The 20842-nt window shown below is 42.6% G+C and overlaps 1 protein-coding gene across 5 annotated transcripts in view; it reads right to left on the bottom strand.

Moving 5' to 3' along the window:
• Positions 1-19680, bottom strand: part of LOC126191570 (RNA-binding protein 39) — a 65453-nt gene extending 45773 nt beyond the window's left edge. For 4 of the 5 annotated variants that reach the window (XM_049932493.1, XM_049932494.1, XM_049932495.1 and 1 more), the window contains exons 1-2: positions 19065-19680; positions 18856-18913 (exon numbers count right to left, since the gene is read on the bottom strand). Coding sequence is in view for 1 of the 5 variants with exons in the window: in XM_049932492.1 (XP_049788449.1) it covers positions 18856-18909 (54 nt within the window). In the remaining 4 variants the exon portion in view is untranslated. The remainder of the gene's footprint in view (positions 1-18855; positions 18914-19064) is intronic. The other variant, XM_049932492.1, reaches the window with a different exon arrangement.
• Positions 19681-20842: the final 1162 nt, after the last annotated feature.

The raw sequence follows: 20842 nt of genomic DNA, 5'->3' as shown, positions 1-20842 counted from the left end.
TCCAAGTGTGTTAGATAAAGAATAATTTACAGTACTGAACTTCTCTCACCCCTTCGCAAGAGTTATCGGTTGCAGTGTATCATTGTCTGTTCTGACTGCAAGGTTTTGTTAATAAATTATTACATTAAGCTGAGACAAGCCTACTTTCCTTCGCACATGCACATGCGCGCGCGCACACACACACACACACACACACACACACACACACACACACACACAAAAAGCAAGCACATCTCATGCAATCATGAGCGACAACTCCAGCATCCTGGGCCCAAGATGTTGGAGTTAGCAGTCATGTGTGCATGACTTGTGCTTGCTAGTGTGTACGAATGGTGTGTGTGTGTGTGTGTGTGTGTGTGTGTGTGTGTGTGTGTCCATTACTGATGAAGGCCGTGGCAGAAATATTTACGCGCAAGTGGTTTAACTGTGTCTGTCTGCAACTTTTGTCTTCTTTACAGTAGGTAGTAATCCATCTTTTTCTACATTATTTATATTCCTACCGGAATTAGAATATTAATGAGACAGAAAGAACCATACAACAATTGATGCAACTTACATGAATCATTAATAAATTCATGTAATGAGAGGCTGCAATTAATATTTTCTACTGCTTAAACAGATGCCAGCAGTGTGTGTGTGGGGGGGGGGGGGGGGGGGAGGGCACGAGAGAGTGCGCACTGTGTGTGAACCCCTATTATCCCAGAGAACAACAACAAATGAAAAGCTGTTAAATAATTCTCCCTAAAGTTGTCTCTTTTGTGGGATTTTGGTGGAAGAAGGGGAGAGGCTGAAGAATAATAATGTACTAGTACCCTAAAGGGCTGCTGCCCCCTCCCCCACTACATGAGCCATAGATGTTGCTGAAATAGGGTGGTTTGTGTTCGACAAAACAGATAGCTGTACTGTAGGTGCAACCAAAACGGCGGGGTATCTATGGAGAAGCCAGAATAATCTGTAGTTCCCAAAAGTGGACAGCAGCCTTTTCAGTACTTGCAAGGGAAACAGTCTAGAAAAGAGACTCATCTGGTCTTGTAACTAGAGCCAACATGGTCTTTCTGTGCTTGTACTGAAAGAGGAAACTAAAGACTTTTTTCCCCCCTCCAAGAGCATGCAGCTCCACTGTACGTTTAAATGATTACTACCCCCTATGCTAAAATAGTCCCCTTTTCAGAAACTGGCATTCTACATATCAGAGCGTGATTGTGCTGGATCCGACAATATTAGAAATAGGAAAGATTGCTACTCACTGTAAAGATGAACCATGAGGAGTTGCAGGCAGGTATAATGAGAAGACTGGTATAGCTTTTGGCCAAAGTCTTCTTCAGCAAAGAAAACACGCACACATTCATACACAATTCATGCACACATGACCGCTGCAAACAGCAGCTCAAACCATAATGCAATTGTCACATAAGTAGCAATGTGGAGTGGGGTGGGGAAGAGCACTGTCTGGTGGGACATGCAGGGAATAGAGATTGCAAGGTGCAGCATTGGAAGGTGAGGTGAGTTGTGCGTGCGTGCATGCGTGCATGCATGCATGCGTGCCTGTGCACACTTAGGTGTGTGTGTGTGTGTGTGTGTGTGTGTGTGTGTGTGGGGGGGGGGGGGAGGGGAGGGAGATAAAAAAATAAATTAAAAAATGAGGAGCAGAAAAGGAGACGAACAGAGAAGGGGAAAGCAGGTGGAAACATCAGCAGAGGACAGGCAGCACACACAGAGGGCGTGAGAATGTGAAAAGGGAGGATGTGATAGTACAACGGCACAGAAACTGTTGGGTGGAGGGTGGGGGGGGCAGTAGGTTACTGTTGGTTGAGGCTGGGATAATTTTGAGAGTGGAGAATATGCTGTAAGGATAACTCCCATCTGTACAGTTCAGAAAAGTTGATGGTGAGGATCTACACATTCTGAATTGTGAAGTAACCGTTGAAACGAAGGATGGTACTTTCAGCTGCATGTTGTGAGATAGGGTGGTCTACTTTGCTCTCGGCCATAGTTTAGAGGTGGCCATTCATCCTGGTGGACAGCTGGTTGGTAGTCACGCCAATATAAAAAGCTATGCAATGATCGCAGGGATATGAGCCCTGTGGCAAAAGGTTGGGTCTGGGAGTGGCATAGTGATGGACTAGGATGTTGTGGAGGTTTGGTGGGTGACTAAACACCACATTAGTAGGGACTGGAAGGGGGCCACTCTTCATGTAGTTGGCTTGGGGGGTGGTGGGAGGTTGGGGTGTGTGCTGAAATGGCACAGGAAATCTGTTTGCACATTACTCATGAGTATAGTTGCCTCTCTGTGAGTGTCTTGGGCAAGACAGTCAGCATACTGAGAAAGGGAGATCTTGTCACTGCAGATAGCTGTGCCCTGATGGCCAGGTTGTATGGGAGGCGTCAAAATGCAACTTGTTGGTGGTTGTTGAGTTTAACATCAACAGAGGTGTGGATGAAGCCATAATAGACTGGGAAGATGGTACACTGGGTTGAGGAGGACCAGGTGACGTGGACGAGAGAGAAGGTGTCGAGATTGTGAAGAAATGAGGGTAGAGAGATCTTCATAATCTGGAATCAAGGCCAAGACACTGTCCTCATTCCTTCAAAACCTCAACCCCTTGTCATCTCTCCCATTTGCTTCATCTGGCTGCCTCAACCTAGCATGCCACCATCCTAGACGTCAACCTCCTCTTCTCGGCTCCATCCACACTTCAGTTTGCATTAAACCTACCAACCACCAACAGTACCTGCATTTTAACCACTGTCATTCCTTCCACCCAAAAAAATCTCTCCCACACAACATGGCCACCGGTGCACAGCCTATCTACAGTGACAAGATCTCCCTTTCCCAGTAGGTCTTGCCAAAACCTTCACATACAGGCACTATTCTCTGGGCCTAGTCCACAAACAGATTTCCTGTGCAATTTTAAACATCTAACCTCCTACCACCCCAAGAGCCAGTTACATATGAGTGCCCCCTTTGTCACCCAATACCACCCTGAACTGAAACAACTGAACCACTTCCTTTAACAGGGCTTTGATTATCTATCATCATGCCCTGAAATGAGGGGTTCCAACCCAAGATCCTTCTTCCCACCCCTCCTAAATTGGTGTTCTCTCACCCACCCAACCTCTACAATATCATAACCCAATATGCTATTCCCAATCCCAACCTGTTGCCTCAGGGAAAATATCTCTGTGGAAGACCCCGGCGCAAGACCTGTCGGATTCATCCACCCAACACTTCCTATTTATGTCCTGTCAAAAGCTTATCTTACCCCATCAATGGCAAGGCCACCTGCGAAAGCAGCTCTGCTGCAACCATTGCACAGCTTTTTATATTCGTATGAACTATATGACTGCCAACCAGCTGCCTGCCAGCATGAATGGCCACTGTTAACCTGTGGCCAAGAGCAAAGTAGACCAATCTGTGGCACAACATGCAGCTGAACATAGCATGATTGATTTCAATAGCTGTTTCACAACCTGGGTCATCTAGAACCCCCCCCCCCCCCCCCAGCTTTTCTGAACTTTGCAGACAGGAGTAACCCTAACCACACTTCTCCACTCCCAAAATCATCCCGGCCTCCACCTACAGTAATCTACTGTCCCCACACCCTCTGCCCAGAAGTTTCCACCCCACCCCACCGTCCCATCACCACCTCTTTTTTCACATTCCCTCACTCTCCGTGTGTGCTACCCTCTGCCAATGTTATGTTCCCTTTCCTTGACCTCTCCTTTGCTTTTCACTTGAGAGTTGCACTTCAGTTTGAGCTGCTGGCAGTAGCTGACATGTTTGCATGAACTATGCTTGCTTGTGTAAATAGATGTATGTTTTCTTTGCCAAATAAGGCTTTGCCTGAAAGTCATATTTTGCAAGTCTTTTTTGTTGTGCCTGTCAGAAACTCAATGGTCGTCTTTTCAGTGAGTAGCACTACCCTTTTTCCTAATATAGTCAATATTCCTACCTTGGGTTTCCATACCTGATTAATCAAGTAGGTAGGCTAGAAAATTTAAAACGGGGAACAGATGAGTCGAAGTCAGATATATGGGAATAAATGAAGAAGAATAAATGAAGCAAGAACTGGACTCCTTGCTACGTCAGTATAGGTTTATCAACACAATACCAATTAAGGGAAATGCAGGAGAAGGCCTAATAATAACAATATATGAATGTGGTAAGCTCCTATGAACAGCTTAGTGAAAGCTGTATCATCGAGAACACAGACACGGAGTCAACACTGACCACAGAATTACAAGTTTGTGTGTCAACTAGCTCTAGAGATCATATGATGCTCCCTCTCAAACTCTCAACAATTTCTGTTTCCATCAATTTATCCCGGTACCATCTTCTTAATTTTCTGCCTTTTTGCAGTTTCTTCAGTTTTAATCTGCAGTCCATAATCAAAAAATTAAGAGCCCAGATGACAATCCCAGAACTAACCAAAGAAGGGAAGCTAAAAGCTAGAAGCAATATACAGCGGGTTTATCTAAGGTAAACAAACTTTAAAACAATATTATAGAAAGAGAAGAGAAAGTAGATGAAGATGAGGTGGGTGGTACAATACTGTGAGAAGATTTGACCGAGTATTGGTGGACGTAAGTGGGAACATTCTCTTAGAATTAATGATATATTTGGTAAAGCCAGCCACGATAAATTATCCCAATTGGTCTGTAAGATACGCGAGATGAGCAAAAAGCCCGCAGACTTTTAAACACTAATAATCCCAGCTCTAAAGGAGGAAAGTACTGACAGGTGTGAATACTAAAAAGTCAGCGATATGATGTCATGGCTGCAAAATACTGACAATAAATAGACCTCGGGGACGTTTAGTTTGGGTTCCGGGGGAATGTAGGAATACATGAGACAGTACTGATCATATAGCTCATCCTGGAATATTCGTTGATGAAAGGCAAACCTACGTTTATAACATTTGTGCATTTAGAGAAAGCTTTTGACATACACAAACTCTGAAGGTACCAGGGATAAATCAAGATTGAAAGTGCCAGTTCCACATAGACTATATGGGCTGCAAAAAGTACGCAATTGTCAGCAACAATAGTGTGTCAACATGCACAGCAGCCACATACTTGAAGTAACTGCTGTTGCCATATTCTTGGTTTTCATAGTCCCAGCTCACCAGATCCACGACTCTGAGGACTTCTTGCAAATCTCGAGCAGATAAGTATCGGAGAATCTGATGTAATGGTCACTTTTGATTGATTGGTTGGTTTAAAAGAGGAGGGAAGGGACCAAACTGCTTGGTCATCGGTTCCTTGTTCCAAATAAAACAATGCCTCCATGGGGAGAATAAAACAAACTAGACGAACCACACAAAACAGAAAGAAAGGAAAAACCACAAGAACGAAGGAAAGGTAACAAACACTGAAAGAAACAAAAGAGGCCAAGAAAACAACAGAGAGACTCTAGAAACAGTTCGAAGAGAGTAAAACAAGAAAGCAGATTACAATGGCTGGCCAACCATGAGAATAAAAGGAGAAGCCAGCCACTCTGCAACACATTAAAACGTCCACCCTAAAAGAACTAGGGTGGAGGACACAGAGGGACAAAGGACATGTGCAAAATCTTAGATCAAATGATAAAACCAACCCTCACAAATAAAACTTAAAACTAAAGCTGCTGTTGAGGCATTGTCACCAAACGCTGAATGTAGGGTGCTGGGAAAGTTAAAAGTCCGCCACAGAGCGGGTAGAAGTGGGCAGTCCAGCAAGAGATGGACGACTGTCATTTGTGATCCACAGTACACCGAGGTAGGTCCTCATGATGGAGGAGGTAACCATGCCACATATGGCCAATGTGGAGCCAGCAGAGGACAATTGATTCCCTGCAAGAGGCCCGCACGGAAGAGTTCCCCACATTCATAGTCTCCTTAATGACACACACTTTGTTGTGCGTACTGTTATGCCATTCCATCTCCCAAAGCCAAAAAACCTTACGACGTAAGGCACAATGCAGGTCAGGTTCAGAGAATCAGATTTCCATAAGCGGTTTCCACATAGCCTGTCAGCAAGTTCGTTGCCTGGGATTCCGACATGACCTAGGGTCCAGACCAAAACCAGTGAATGACTGGACAGTTCCAGGGCATGGATGGACTCCGGGATGGTCGCTACCAAAGGATGACAAGGGTAGCACTGGTCGACAGGTTGTAGGCTACTCAAGGAGCCAGTACACAGAAGAAATGACTCCCCCGGGCATGAATTGGATGTGCTCAGGAGCATGAGATATAGCCACCAGCTATGCAGTGAAAACACTGCATCCACTGGGCAAGGAATGCTGTTTAATATGTCCTCCATGGACATACATGAATACGACATGACCATCAGCCATTGAGCCATCCGTGCAAACCACTTGATGGACTCTGTACATATCAAGAATAGACAGGAAGTGGCAGCGGAGAGCCACAGGGTTAACTGAGTCCTTAGGGCCATGTGAAAGTTCAAGGTGAAGCCGCTCCTGTGTGTAAACCATGGAGGTGTAACGTGAACAGACCTTAAGTATAGGTGGTAAAAGCAAGGACTCCAGTCGGACGTGAACTGCAATTGTAAGCCCCAACCTGGGTCGCTGATGTAGGAGATGAACCACCGTGGAGACGGTAATTTGGATGCGCAGGATAACTACAAACGCGTGCAACGTAACTGGCGAGAAGTTGTGCATGCCTAACCTTCAATGGAGGGACTCCAGCCTCCACCAGGACGCTGGTCACCGGACTCATCCTAAAGGCTCCCGTCACTAGTCTAACGCCACAGTGGTGTGCTGGGTCAAGTAACTGCAACGCTGAGGGTGCCGCTGAACCATAAACCACACTCCCACAGTCAAGGTGGGATTGAACAAGGGCTCAGTAGAGCTGCAGGTGCATAGAGTGATCTGCACCCCAGTTGGTGTTGCTCAGGCAGTGGAGGGCATTGACACACTGCCAGCACTTCCGCTTAAGCTGACAAAGGTGAGGAAGCCAAGTCAATCGGGCGTCGAAAACCAGTCTTAAGAATCAATATGTCTCCACTACAGTGAGTGGATTGTCATTATAGTAAAGTTCTTGTTCTGGATGAATGATACGACGCTGACAGAAGTGCATAACGCATGACTTTGCGGCTGAAAACTGGAATCTGTAGGCTAGAGCCCGTGACAGCGCATTGTGAATGGCTCCCTGTAGACGCTGCTCAGCAACACCAGTACTGGTGGAGCAGTACGAAATGCAGAATTCGTCTGCGTACAGAGAAGGCGAGACGGACGGCCCTACAGGTGCTGCTAGACCATTATTGGCCACTAAAAATAGATATACACTCAATACAGCACCCTGCGGGACCCCATTCTCCTGGATATGGCGGGGGGGGGGGGGGGGGGGGGGGGACTATGAGAGGCACCAACTTGGACACGCAAAGTACAAAGTAACAGGAAATTTTGGATTAAAAATCTGGAGCGGGCCTCTAAGATCCCACTCGTATAATGTGGCAAGGATATGATGTTGCCAGGTGGTGTCAAAAAAGATGGCAGCAAGATGTTGGTGTCTGGAAAAGGCTGTTCAGATGGCAGATTCAAGGGACACAAGATTATCAGTGGTACAGTGACCCAGGCGGAAGCTGCCCTGGCATGGAGCCAGTAGGCCGCCTGACTCCAGGACCCAATCCAACTGCTGACACACCATACGTTCTAGCAGCTTACAAAGAACGTTGGTGAGGCTGATGGGCTGATAGCTATCCACATCAAGAGGGTTTTTATCCAGTTTGAGCACTGGAATGATGGTGCTCTCCCACCATTTTGATGGAAAGACACCATTGCACCAGATCCAGTTGAAGATGATGAGGTGATGTCACTTGTAGTCAGATGAGAGATGTTTAAGCATCTGACTGCGGGTCCGATCTGGCCTAGGAGCTGTGTCGCTGCAATGAGCAAAGGCACTGAGGAGCTCCCATTCTGTAAATGGGGCGTTATAGGGCTCACTGTGGCATGTAGTGAACGAGAGGACTTTCCCTTCCATCCGCCATTTGAGAATGTGAAAGGCTGGGGATAATTCTCCAATGGAGAGGCTTGAGCACAGTGCTCAGCAAAGTGCTCGGCAATCGTGTTTGTGTCGGTAGATAACACGCCATCGTTGGTAATGCCAGGGACACTTGTTGGGATCTGGTACCCAAAAACACTTCTTATTTTCATCCAGACTTGGGAAGGGGATATATGGCTCCCAATGGTCGAGACGTTACCTCTCCCAACACTCCTGTTTCTGCCTTTTAATAAGCTGGCGAACGTGGGCACATTGCCACTAAGGCTATTAGGTGATCTAGGGAAGGGTGCCGCTTATGTCACTGTAGAGCCCGCCCACGCCCTTTAATTGCCACACGACTTCCGGCGACCAACAAGCTACCGACCTCTGGTGGGCGCACCCCAAAGAATGAGGGATCGCATTTTCCACTGCAGAAACGATCACTGTAGTTACCTGCTCAACCACAACATCAATGGCATCATGTGGGGGAGATTCAACAGCAGAGGTGAAGACTTCCCAGTCTGCCTTGTTGAAAGCCCATCTGGGCAGGCATATGTGGGCATGACACTGGGGGAGTGATAGGAAGATGAGGAAGTGTTTCCTACCACACAGGTCGTCATGTGCTCTCCAGTGGATAGATGGGAGAAGTCCTGGGATGTAAAGTGATAAATCAATGGCCGACAAACTACCATGAGCCACACTGAAATGTGTGGTAGCCCCAGTATTTAAGAGGCAGAGGTAGAGTTGTGACAGTAAATTTTCGACATCTCTGCCTTTGCCAGCGAGCATGGTGCCACTCAACAAGGGGTTATGAGCATTAAAATCTCCCAGAAGTAGGAAATGTTTAGGGAGTTGAGCAATCAGTGCAACCAATGCGTTCCAGGGTACTGCACCATCTGGAGGAAGATAAACATTGCAGATAGTTATTTCCTGTGTTGTCTGTATCCTGACAGCCACAGCTTCAAGAGGAGTTTGAAGGGGCACAGTTTCTCTACATACCAAGTTCAGGACATAGATGCAAACTCCACCTGACACACTATTATATTCACTATGGTTCTTGTAATATCCCCTGTAGCCACGAAGGGAAGGGGTCCACATTGCTGGGAACCAGGTTTCCTAGAGGGCAACACAGAAAGCAGGTGTAAAGCTTAACAATTGCTGTACCTCAGTCAGGTGGTGGTAAAACCCGCCGCAATTCCACTAGAGGATGACGTCATCGTGAGACTGGGAAGGCATGGAACATTCAATGAGGCACTCTAAGCCTCAGGGTCACCTGCTACCACCGACTTATTGCCTGAGCAGTCTATATCCATTATGTCTGAGGGTCGGTTGAGATCTAGGTCCTCAGTGGACGCCAGAAACTCCACCACATCCTCAGACACAGAGCTTGTAGGTAGCGGTGGTGTGTGGGTGCCACCACAATTCCTTTGGTCTTAGGGGGTTGCCTTTTTGGGTTTCTCTTGCCGCCCCTTAGGTTTCTCTGGCTGGGAGGGCTTCACCGATTCAGTTTCAGGGACTGAAGATGATCGTGAAGCCCTACAACCAGCTGCTTTCGGGCACTTCAGCCACTGGCGGGTGTCATCTTTCCCACCAGCAGAAACCTGGGAAGGAGTGACGTAAGGTACCCCTTTCTAGCGAGAGGAGCCGAAGAAGACTTACGCTTCTCTGGCTTAGAAGTGGGGACGGACGTCCCCGATGGTTGGGGGGTGTTGCTCCCGAAGTAGGTGGTGCAGGAGCAACAGAGATGGAAATGCCTCCCACCATCAAGGAGTCAGGTGTAGTCTTCCAGCTCTGAGAGCTGACTGGAATTTGTGGAACTGATGAGGCTACAACTGTTCTCGTAGTGGTGGCATAAGAGGAGGTCATAGCCACAAGATGGAGATGCTCAAATTTCCTCTTAGCCTCAGTGTAGGTCAGTTGGTCCGGAGTCTTATATTCCATGATTTTTCTTTCTTGCTGTAAAATCCTGCAGTCTGGCGAGCAAGATGAATGATGCTCTCTGCAGTTGACACAGATGGGAGGTAGGGCACATGGAGTATTGTGATGCATATGGCCGAACATCCAGCACTTAAAGCACCGCATCTGGGGAGAGATGTATGGCTTGACATCACAGCGGTAGACCATCACCTTGACTTTCTTGGGCAATGTGTCACCCTCTAAAGCCAAGATGAAGGCACTGATGGCAACCCGATTATCTCTTGGACCCCTATGGACACACCGGATTAAATGGACACCTCGGCACTCTAAGTTGGCGTGCAGCTCATCATCAGACTGCAAAAGAAGGTCCCTGTGGAATATAATACCCTGGACCATATTTAAGCTCTTATGAGGCGTGATGGTAACGGAAACACCCCCAGTATGTCACATGCGAGTAATGCTCGTGACTGGGCAGAGGATGAGGTTTTTATCAAGACTGATGCCGACCACATTTTGGACAAGCCCTCCACCTCCCCAAACTTGTCCTCTAAATGCTCAACAAAAATCTGAGGCTTCATTGAAACAGAGGAGTCCCCATCAGCTCCGTACATACAAGGTACCAGGTGAATAAGGTTCACTGCCATCCTTAGCCTGGTGTTCCTCCTATGGTGTGGCCAGGGAGGGGAATGATTTAGGGTCATACTTCCTTGCATTGTACTGAGACCTGGAATGCTTAGAGACTGCTGGTGTGTGATCACCAGCAAATGGTGATGTGGTATGCTTCATAGCGCATCATCCGCCCTGATGCCACCCACTCCGACCAGGGGCCTTCCCCACGGACGCCACCCAGCTGCTGCAAAGGCCTCCTGGCAGGATGGCCAGTGCCAGGAGTCCCGATGCCCCAGGGTGACGGGCATCTACTCCTTGGCATACGTGGGGAGTTAACGGTGCAGCATCAGCAGAGCAATCCCTGTGTAGTCAGGGAACATCCAGGAGGGTGACTTCCCCCAGCAGCTGGAGAATAGGCGAAAGTGCAGACCCACATCGACGAAGGCTGCGAGAGGTCTCAGCGCATTATGGACACGATGCACCATGCTAGGCGTCCTTCCCCAATTGGCTTGCTCTTCGGGAAAATTTGGAAAAATGGAGGTCAAACCCAACAAGGGACCATCACATAAAGGTCACAATGTGAGAGACTCCTTTCAGTCACCTCTTACATCAGGCAGGAATACCTCAGGCCTATTCTAACACCCGGACCCGCAGGGGGAGGTCACTTTTGATGTGGTATCGCTGTTCGTAAGGGTGCTACTGAGAAACTCATTGGAACTGATTGCAGAAAAATTTGTTGATGCTCTGTTGAACCTGTTCAGGCATATACTGACCTCAACTTATTTTCTCTATGGGGTCAATTTTATGAGAAACCTGTTCATGAAGAGGTTTAAAGAAGTGGCATTAGAGACAGTTAGATACAAACCCATATGCTTCTTCAGGTACGTGGCTGATACATTTGTGATCTGGCCCCATGGCAGGGAAAGGGCTCAACGAGTTTCTGAAACATTTTAATGCATGCCCCTACATATTAAGCTCCATTTGGAACTGTAAAAAAAATGACCAGTTGTCATTTCTGGATGTACTTATCAAAAGAAAAGAAACAAAACTTCACAAAAAAAGAACAGAGTGGAGAGATATGAGGAACAAATCCCAGACTGAGCACCAGGTGCATCAGACCGTAGATGGAATGTTGCATGAAGCTTTTAGTGGAAGTGGACCACAGAGGGAACATGTAGAACCACAAGGTACTGAAAATGCCAGTATGCACTGGACCAAAAAGGGAGCATCTAAGACTATTTCTAGTGGGAGTGGACCACAGAGCGAACACCTGGAACCACACTATGCTGAAAATGAAATGCTGCCACACGGACAGGTGCACCGGACAGTCAGCAGTGCGCCAGCATGCAACATGGTGCTCCGGACTAACAACAGAATGCTTAAGGATGCTGCCAGTGTGAAAGGAGTGCAGATGAATGTCTGTAACCAACCATGGAGGGGGAAGGCTATAGTTATAAAAACTAGACCCATTCCGTTTGACAAGCAGTCTCCGGTAACACTGATGAAGATAACGAGTTACACTGTTGAACTAGTGTACATGAATGACACTGATATCTGGCAGAATACCCAACACCTCCAGAACACAACAGATTGCATGGAAAATCTGAAGAATACCAAAACTTTAATGTTTGCCAATTACATTATAATTCTGTCATTGACTGCAAAGGACTTGAAAGGCACTCGAGTGGAATGGATAGTGTCTTGAAAAAAAGGTAAGATAAACATCAACAACAGTAAAACAAGGGGATGTAGTTGAATTAAATCGGACAATGCTGAGGGAACTGGACTGGGAATGAAACTCTGTAAGTAGTAGGTGAGTTTTGCTCCAGGGTAACAAAACAAGTTTGTCAAAACTGGATGTCAGAAATTAAGTATTTATGGTATCTTTGCTACAGGAAGTTTTTTACCATTTAAGAAGAGAACAAAGCTTTTGAAATGTGGTGCTACACAAGACTGCTGAAAATTTGATAAGCAGATTGAATCCCTAATGATGAGGTACTGAATCACATTGGGAACGAGAAATTCATGCCACAACTTGACTGAAAGAAGGACCTGTTGATAGGACACATGCTGAAACATCAATGAATTGTCAATTTGTAAGGAGGAGGAAGGGAGAGGGAAGGCGTGGGGCAGGGAGAGGGGGAGGGAGTAAGGAAGTGGGGGGGGGGGGGCAGGATGGCCAAGTATCAAAAGAAGAAAACCATTGCTTGAATACAGTATGCACATTTCAATGGATGTAGGTTGGGCAGTTATGCAGAGATGAAGCAGCTTGCACATGACAGATTAGTATGGCAAGAGCTGCATCAAACCAGTCTTCAGACTGAAAACAATGCTACAGTCAGAATACTGAGGGCAGCTGAACACACAGTTCCTCTACTACTGAACACTATACAATACTGTTAAATCAATGCCAATATTTTATGCAACCACAACAAAACTTGCCATGAACAATGTGAGAAACTGAAGTAGCATGAAGACTGGTATGAATCCAGGTATTTATAGATAACAAATCCCACCATCTTCTATTACACCTGGCACACATCTTTTCTCTTCTTACCGTCTTGATCCTGATAAGCAACTAAAAAAATCATCATCAATTTTCAATGACCTAGAAACAACTCAGAAATTTTCTGTGAGCCCCAACAATTCCTCTCGTCCTCTACGACCACACCACTTTACCTTCTGACTCATCGAGCCTTCTACTATACCAACTCCAATGCAATGGCTCAAATGCCATCTCATTAACCTATACCCACGTATCATCAGATAGGGTATTTGTAAACCATGTGTAATTGGAAACAGATGGTGTAATATCTTGCTGGAGAGACACTATATGTATTTGTTTCCAGCCATAATTTCTTTATTTCAACATTACTCCCCTCTTTTTTATTGCTGAATTTTGTTAATTGTTGGGCTTTTTGTGTTGATATGTTTAGCAGTTTGTTAGCTCCAGATTCTAGTTGAAAGAAAATTGTATTTTTTCCTCAATTTATTGGTAAGTTAATCACAGTTAGCTTTATTAAGTTATTTTATCATTCCAATATGTGATTATAATAATGAAATTACTTAATTTCAAGACAAATAAAACCACTGGATCTTTATATTTTCCCACTAAAAATTACAAAGGGAGGTAACTGGGTACAGATATTAAGTAGAAATTGTAAAACAATGCGATAGTGTTATTCCATGGCAGGTTTCGTATAATGCCAAAGATTAACATTAATAAGTATCCAGATTGCCATTACACTGTTGTTGATGTGTCAATGGTGGTGCATGATGTTATGAAGTAGACACTTAGGGAAGCCAAAGCAGTTTATAATGTCCCAAAATCAATCATACACCACTAAATTAAAGGATGGAAATTACATTTTGTCTGAGAGCTCAGAATAAGTAATAAATAGAAATTAAATCTGACCCTTTATATAGGATTTGCATAAATTTATTCTAATTTCTTCTTTAGGTCGGAAGGTATTACTGGATAAATTAGCCCCTGGGTATCCTCAAGCTGCTCTTCCACCTATTGATGCTATGCTGGGCTACCATTTAATTACTCATGCAAATTTCGATATTAATGTGACAAAGAGGAACTTAAGTCTTGAAAACTCCATTTAAATTTTGACATACTAATGATGATTGGTATCAGGCCTTTATGAAAAGCGATATCTGTATTTCTTTCAAGAACCCAGAGCAGCTTCAGAAGTTCCAAAAGAATGCTAAAGATCCCTTTACGGTTTATCCCTTCCACAATGAACTGAACAATTTGTATGAAATGTTTGGGCTCAAAGATAATGAAAAATCTTGTTATCTGCAACTGCGATGAGTCTGGGTTCAGCAATGGACCAACTGGGCTAAGAGCTCTTGTTGAAAAGGGAAAGCCATAGGATAGGGTGTCTCTAGGCAGACAATCAACACACTGATTTAGCCTACACTGCTGCAGATGGGACTTATTTGTCACCATTGATAAAACATGTGGGTGGCGCAATTCCGAGTCGAACTTTGGGTGACAGCTGTTCTGGGACACTTTATGTTGCTTCAACAAAATATTGGATGGAGGAGCCTCATTTTTATCAGTGGGTCCAGTACAGCTTTTATCCCTCACGTACAAAAATTGCACACAAATCACCAATTACCAGTCAAAATCCTGTTTTGATTTGTTATCGGCATGCTAGCCAAGTCACCTTATGACTGGTGGAATTGGCTGTGCGACCCAATGTTCATTTAGTGTGCTCGCTGAATCATTTATCTGATGGACTACAACATCTCGACAAGTGAGAGTTTGGCCTTGTTAAAACCAAATGGGGAAAAAAATTTGTCATATGTTTTTATGTTTGTATTATGTTTATGTGTACCAACAACAGTATGTTACCTACCTCAGTTTTAATGTTATTTGATAAATTCCTTTCAAAAATTGCTCATTTTGGAATTTTCAATATGTATTGGTTGGTTTAATTGTAAACTCTATAATAATCATTCAGGAAAATGTTCTCAAATCACAGAACAGTATTGGTGTACAGTTACCCTGCTGGTAAATCCAAACTCCACCGACATTCATTCAGACAGCTATTTCTATTTACCCCTGACCTAAAATGTCACTTAAACATAGACTTACTACGATGTAAATTAGAGTACAGAGATTAATGGATCCATGAGTAGGGTTTGTGTTTCAGGCCTATTATGTCTCAAAATTACGAAACAACTCTTAAATTTAAGTTAGTAATTATTTCAAATCAAAAATGTTCCCAATTACCCCACCTGAACCTAAATAAAAAAGAAACCTGTTGAGGTGGTGATAATGAGGCTGTCCCACTGAAGCAACAATACTCCTGGCTAAGTCTGCTTCCCCAGCTCAGAATCAGTAACGTAAGTTAGATGCTCAAGGTAACTTAATTGGGATGGCACTGATTAATAATGCAAAAAACAGTTCAAGAAACAAAATCCATGAAGCACTTCACATTCATCAACACACTGTTCTTATCTGGACTGTTTTATTATCATCTCACTCTGAACAAACAGCATTCTACAGGATTTTAAATATCTATGTAGGAAACCTCTCGGGTATAACCCTAGGACTTGAGAAGAATCAAAAAGGTTCATATATACATATAATAATTTTTTTTTTACTTTCTTAGTTACAGACACTTTTGCGTTTTCAAATTTGCAGCTTGTTTTTACAGGCACTTTTTTTTTCAAATGACATTTGTTTTGGGATGTATTACGTCAAAGCCTTCTTACATTTATCTTAGTTGTCATAGTATTAGTAAATAAACAAAACCTCCTAGGATTGAGAATAAAATCATTAGACACTTATTCTACAGTTCTTATTGGACTGGTGTTTAGTGTGTACTGAATAATCTCCCCCCCCCCCCAAAAAAAAAAATAAATAAATAAAATAAAAAAAAATCTGGAATTGTTATTAGCAATTCCCAAGAGAGGCGCCACCAAACAAGAGTGTGTTAGCCACCCCAATTGGAGAGCGACACCCTTCTGACGACATATTGTGTGCGACTTCATGTCAACAGACATGAAGCCTGCTCAGCTGTACATTCTTATTGGGCTAGTGTACACAGTACATTTCTGGCTAAAATATGTTCTATTTCAGCACATGGCAGACATGCACCTGATATATGGACTCAGGAATTGCAATGTGCCTGAAACAAGTAATTTGTATGCTGAAAAATTCCCTAATAGATGTTTAATTAAAAATAAGTCCTTTCAAAGAATACATGAACAATACATATGTTTTTGGGTGGGGTCTGCCTTTAGCGAAACAATTTTGTTTTTTGTCCCAGACTTGTTTCACTGCAATAGCAGCATCATAAGTCGGTTTTTTATTTTATGGCTGTTAAACATAAGGAATGTTCTTTACTGTTTAAATACATGTAAATATTATGTAAGTCTGCAGGCTTTTGTGGCTGTTGTCACTGAAGTTAAAATCTTCTGGGTTACTAGATTACATCATATTTTCTCTAAAATGATCGACATTTCGACCCCTCTGCTGGGATTTTCCAGTGTCCATCATTTTAGAGGAAATATAGCGCAGCCTGATATACCACAAGATTTTAACTTCATGTAAATATTGGTTTCTAAATTGTAATTACAGATTTTTGAAGAGCACATAGAATTATGTATTCATACCTTCTTACCGCATGGTGTGTTTTTCTCTACAAAACTGTAAAGAAAAACAGACACTGTAAGAAATTAATACAGCAGGAAAACCACACCATGCAGTAAGAAGATATGAATACATAATTTTATGTGCTCTTCAAAACTCTGTAATTACGACTTCAAAACTAATATTTACATGTATTTAAATAGTAAAGAACATTCCTGATGTTTGTAAAAAAAAAAAAAAAAACCACTGATGTTGCAACTGCAGTGAAACATATCTGGGACAAAAAACAAAATTGTGTTTTGCTAATGGCATTCCCCAACCCAGAAACATATGTCTTGTTAAAGCAAACTCAGGCAAAAGAGCTTCAACCTCAAGATGACATGAACATACTGTACAGACAGGCTCTTTTTAAGAAAGAACATTTCACTCTGCACTTACAAATAGTGTCAGAACACCTGAGTCAAGAGATTCAGTACTTCATTATATCAAGGAAAATAATAGCAGCAGAATCTGAGAAATCACAGAAACTTAAAATGTGAATTATATGGAAAAAAGGAAAATTTTAATACAGGAACTCCTTTACCCATATCATTCTCAGATAGTGCAAATTCTTATCAAAGCTGATTTTCAATTCTGAAAAGCTTTTAGTATTTGGTTAGTGCAGATGTGAACTCAGCACCAACACTTTCTGTCAACCATACTATTCACTGGTGAAGCAAAATCTAATTAATCTAAGCAAGAATGGAGTGCAGTTATATGTGGATGAAGATCCTTTTGCAGCTTTGGACACAAGATGCCAGTAATAGTCTAGTATTAATGTACAGACAGGAATAACTGAAGGCCAATTAACTGGACCTTTCATTTTCCATGGAACGCCGACTTGGGCATCATACAGTGAATTTTTAATAGAAGATTTAAATGTTTTGTTGGAGAATGTTCCACTACATTTACATCACAACATGTGGTTTACACATAATGGAGCACCACTTCATTTTGCTCTGCAAGTGAGAACAAATTTACAAAAGTGTTTCTCTTGGCATACTTCATCTTCTGATCTTAAGTCACTGAATTTTTATTTCTGATGGCACTGAAAGGATGTAGTGTATTCAAGACCTACTGTGAATGCTGACATGTTTTTCCAGTGAATTTACCAACAATTTCTACAAATACAGCAGACACCTGGAATATGTGAGCAAAGACAATCTATGATGCAGTATTTAGAAGATTGTGTTAAGAGCTAATGGTAGACATTCTGGGCATTTCATTTAGCCATAGGAAGACAAGTGTTAGAGGAAAAACCATCTGTAGAACCATGCTGGGAAAAAAATTAAAAAGCAAATAAAGTGTCTTGAGTAACTAAGAACATAAAAAACTGATGTGCCGATAAGTACACATTTGCTTCTTTTTAAGTACTCTATCATCTACCCAGAGGTTTCCCACACATTATTTAACAGAATGTATACTACTGATATTCAATTTACATTCAATATAAGAAAGATTAACGATATCAAATCGAATACCTGACTTCCACAGACAGGAAAAATCATTTTTGCGAGTTCATGTTAACAGTGTCATAAATGTAATGTTTAATCTAAGTGAGACAGACAGCTTGCACATCAGTTGCTGAATAAGCAGTTACAGAGAGGTAGGTGTTTCTGACTTTCACATTACAGGGATTTTGAGGCAGCCTCATGTATTACTTAAAAAGAGGAATGTCAGATCTGAAATATCTTAAACTTCCATAAACAGCAGCTGGAAATAGTGCTAAACGCCAAATTATTAACTGAGGAGGTAGACCATGGAAAAGCAAAGGAGCCAATGAGTAAGACTTCAGTTATACACGTAAATAAACGTTAAAATGACTTATTCACCCACATAAGAAACGGCACATCACAATTCATAGTTAACTATTTCAATTTTTTGGGACTCGTTTTTCTCAACTTCATGTTTCCAAAGCAGGCTTAAATACAATCTTCTGATGCCCCCGAGTAACTACTCCACAACTGTTTACCAGAAATGCACCACTACTTTTCCATGTTCCTTGAATACGGCATTTTTCACATAAATTACGTTAAAAAATATCATGTAATTTTTCTGATCAGTAAGAAACACAGTCAAATTTACCAAGAAACCTCAGCTATGAAGTGTTACTCATGTGACACCGTCACGTACAACACTGAGTCTCAAATGCGTTATTTATTACTTATTTACATGTTTTAAGGACTAACGACTTACTCCTTTCTTATACGGCGCTTCCAACATTGCTTCTACATCAAAATCTTCGGCCATTTTTCTGAAAAAATATAGATTCGTCAATAAGCAAACAAAATGGCCTACAAAGACACACACATAATGCACCAAATAAATAAGCTATACGAACAGAGTTCTCTTGCAAGTGTGCTATAGGAATTTACAAACAGTTGCCGTTAAATTCTGATACTTACATGATGGACAAATCCACAAGGAACTCAAAAGTACGTAAATGCAAAGTTAAACCAAAGAACAATGGCTTCCGTCGTCCGATTTACAACTAGCGCTGGAGGTTACACAGCCTGAGAAACACCTATACTACTATGGTACTTTCGTCCCTGAATGTTTACTGTATTACAAAACTTAGGAAAAACTAAATCTACCGTTACAGCCAAGTGCTAATCTACAAATGGTTATGATACAGTCTTCAGCAACAGACAGACTCATTTACGTAGCACCATGTTACGAAATCAATTTCACTTCGTTTGCAGAGCAGAATGGAAGAGCAACACGTTTCGAAATGGTATCGTACCAAGGTTCTATGAAAATGCAGTACATGAAGAAACAATGGCCGACCCACAAAATCTTAAAAATTATCAATTCGCGAGACTCACTAGCATAAATCGTAAAATAATAATTGCTGCTGAACCACGAAAGAAACATCGGGAGACTGCGATAAAAAAATATCGGAAAAATCCATGCCCATTTTTGCGAGTCTTCTGTATTTTTATTATGCGAGGGAGTAGTGGAAAATTTACTGTAATGTGAACGGAGTTAAATCAATATAAAGTTAACATAACGCATAAGTTAGACATCGGAAATACAAGGTATTTTCATGAACTGTCCGTAATCGATCATTCAAGTCTTGTACTTCATCTATTTTTTTTTTTTACTTTCAACGTTTATAACTTAGGCAGTATCGAATTCATAACTTTTAGTTGACTGATTCTCTGACAACTCACAATCAGACTCATTTGCGCAACTTTGTGAATGTCCAGGAATAAATGTAGCTTACTGGATCATGTACAGGGCATGAACGAAATTGTAGAGTGGGCTAATGGGTGTTTGGTGTTCGTAGATGTCTGAAAAACAAGCTTGTTATTCAGTTTCAAAATTTTTCGGAAAGGCCGTTCCACACGCAACAACCAGGCTGCGCAAATATCTGCGCACATTATATATTAATATGTAAGGGAGTTTTGCCTGCCTTCCTGCGGCGTGATCAGCCCCAGTTGAACCGCTCTGTCAGGAGGGTAAATATCGAGTTGGATCAGTTGCGTAGGGCGGCCACTCTGTCAGACAGTGGATTGGTTCCTGTCGAGGTTATTGATAGGGGGGATTTCACAAGGCATTGCCTACATCTCAATAGGAAAGGTAAGGGTAAACTGGCAGGGTTGTTAGCAAAATCTATAAGGGGGGGACACTAGAACTCATGGATGTACCTCTTTTTTAGGCTAATATCAATGTCCAATGAGAAGTTCAGGCAGGCAGGTTCTAAAGAGGTTCAAAACTCACAAAATTCTCATAACAGGAAAGTAAATAATAATGTTACCATATTTAACCAAAATATTGGTGGAGTAAAGAAAAAAGTAGATTCTCAGAAAAGTAAAGTAAAAAGTAATGTTACCATTTTCACCAAAATATTCCGGGATTGAAGAATAAAGTAAATGAGCTCCTGGTTTGTTTAGATGAAATTGAATCTAATAATGTAATAGATATACTATTCCTGTCTGAGCATCACATTGTCTGATATGGAAAAGGTAAATATCAGTGGTTATAAACATGTTGCACATATGAGTAGAGAGAATAAGGTGGGAGGAGGAGTTGCCACATATGTCAAAAGTTATCACTGTGTAGAAATCTTAGATACAAAAAAGTTTTTTTATAGAGCAACATATAGAAGCACGTGCCTGTCAACTTAAACTGAAGGAGGGCTCTTTTATAATTGTAACAGTGTATAGGCCCCCATCAGGAA

Source organism: Schistocerca cancellata, chromosome 6 (genome assembly GCF_023864275.1).
Source record: "Schistocerca cancellata isolate TAMUIC-IGC-003103 chromosome 6, iqSchCanc2.1, whole genome shotgun sequence".
In the NCBI taxonomy this organism is placed as follows: domain Eukaryota; kingdom Metazoa; phylum Arthropoda; class Insecta; order Orthoptera; family Acrididae; genus Schistocerca; species Schistocerca cancellata.
The sequence above is the reverse complement of the archived record's forward strand: the minus strand, read 5'-3'. Positions and strand labels throughout refer to the sequence as shown.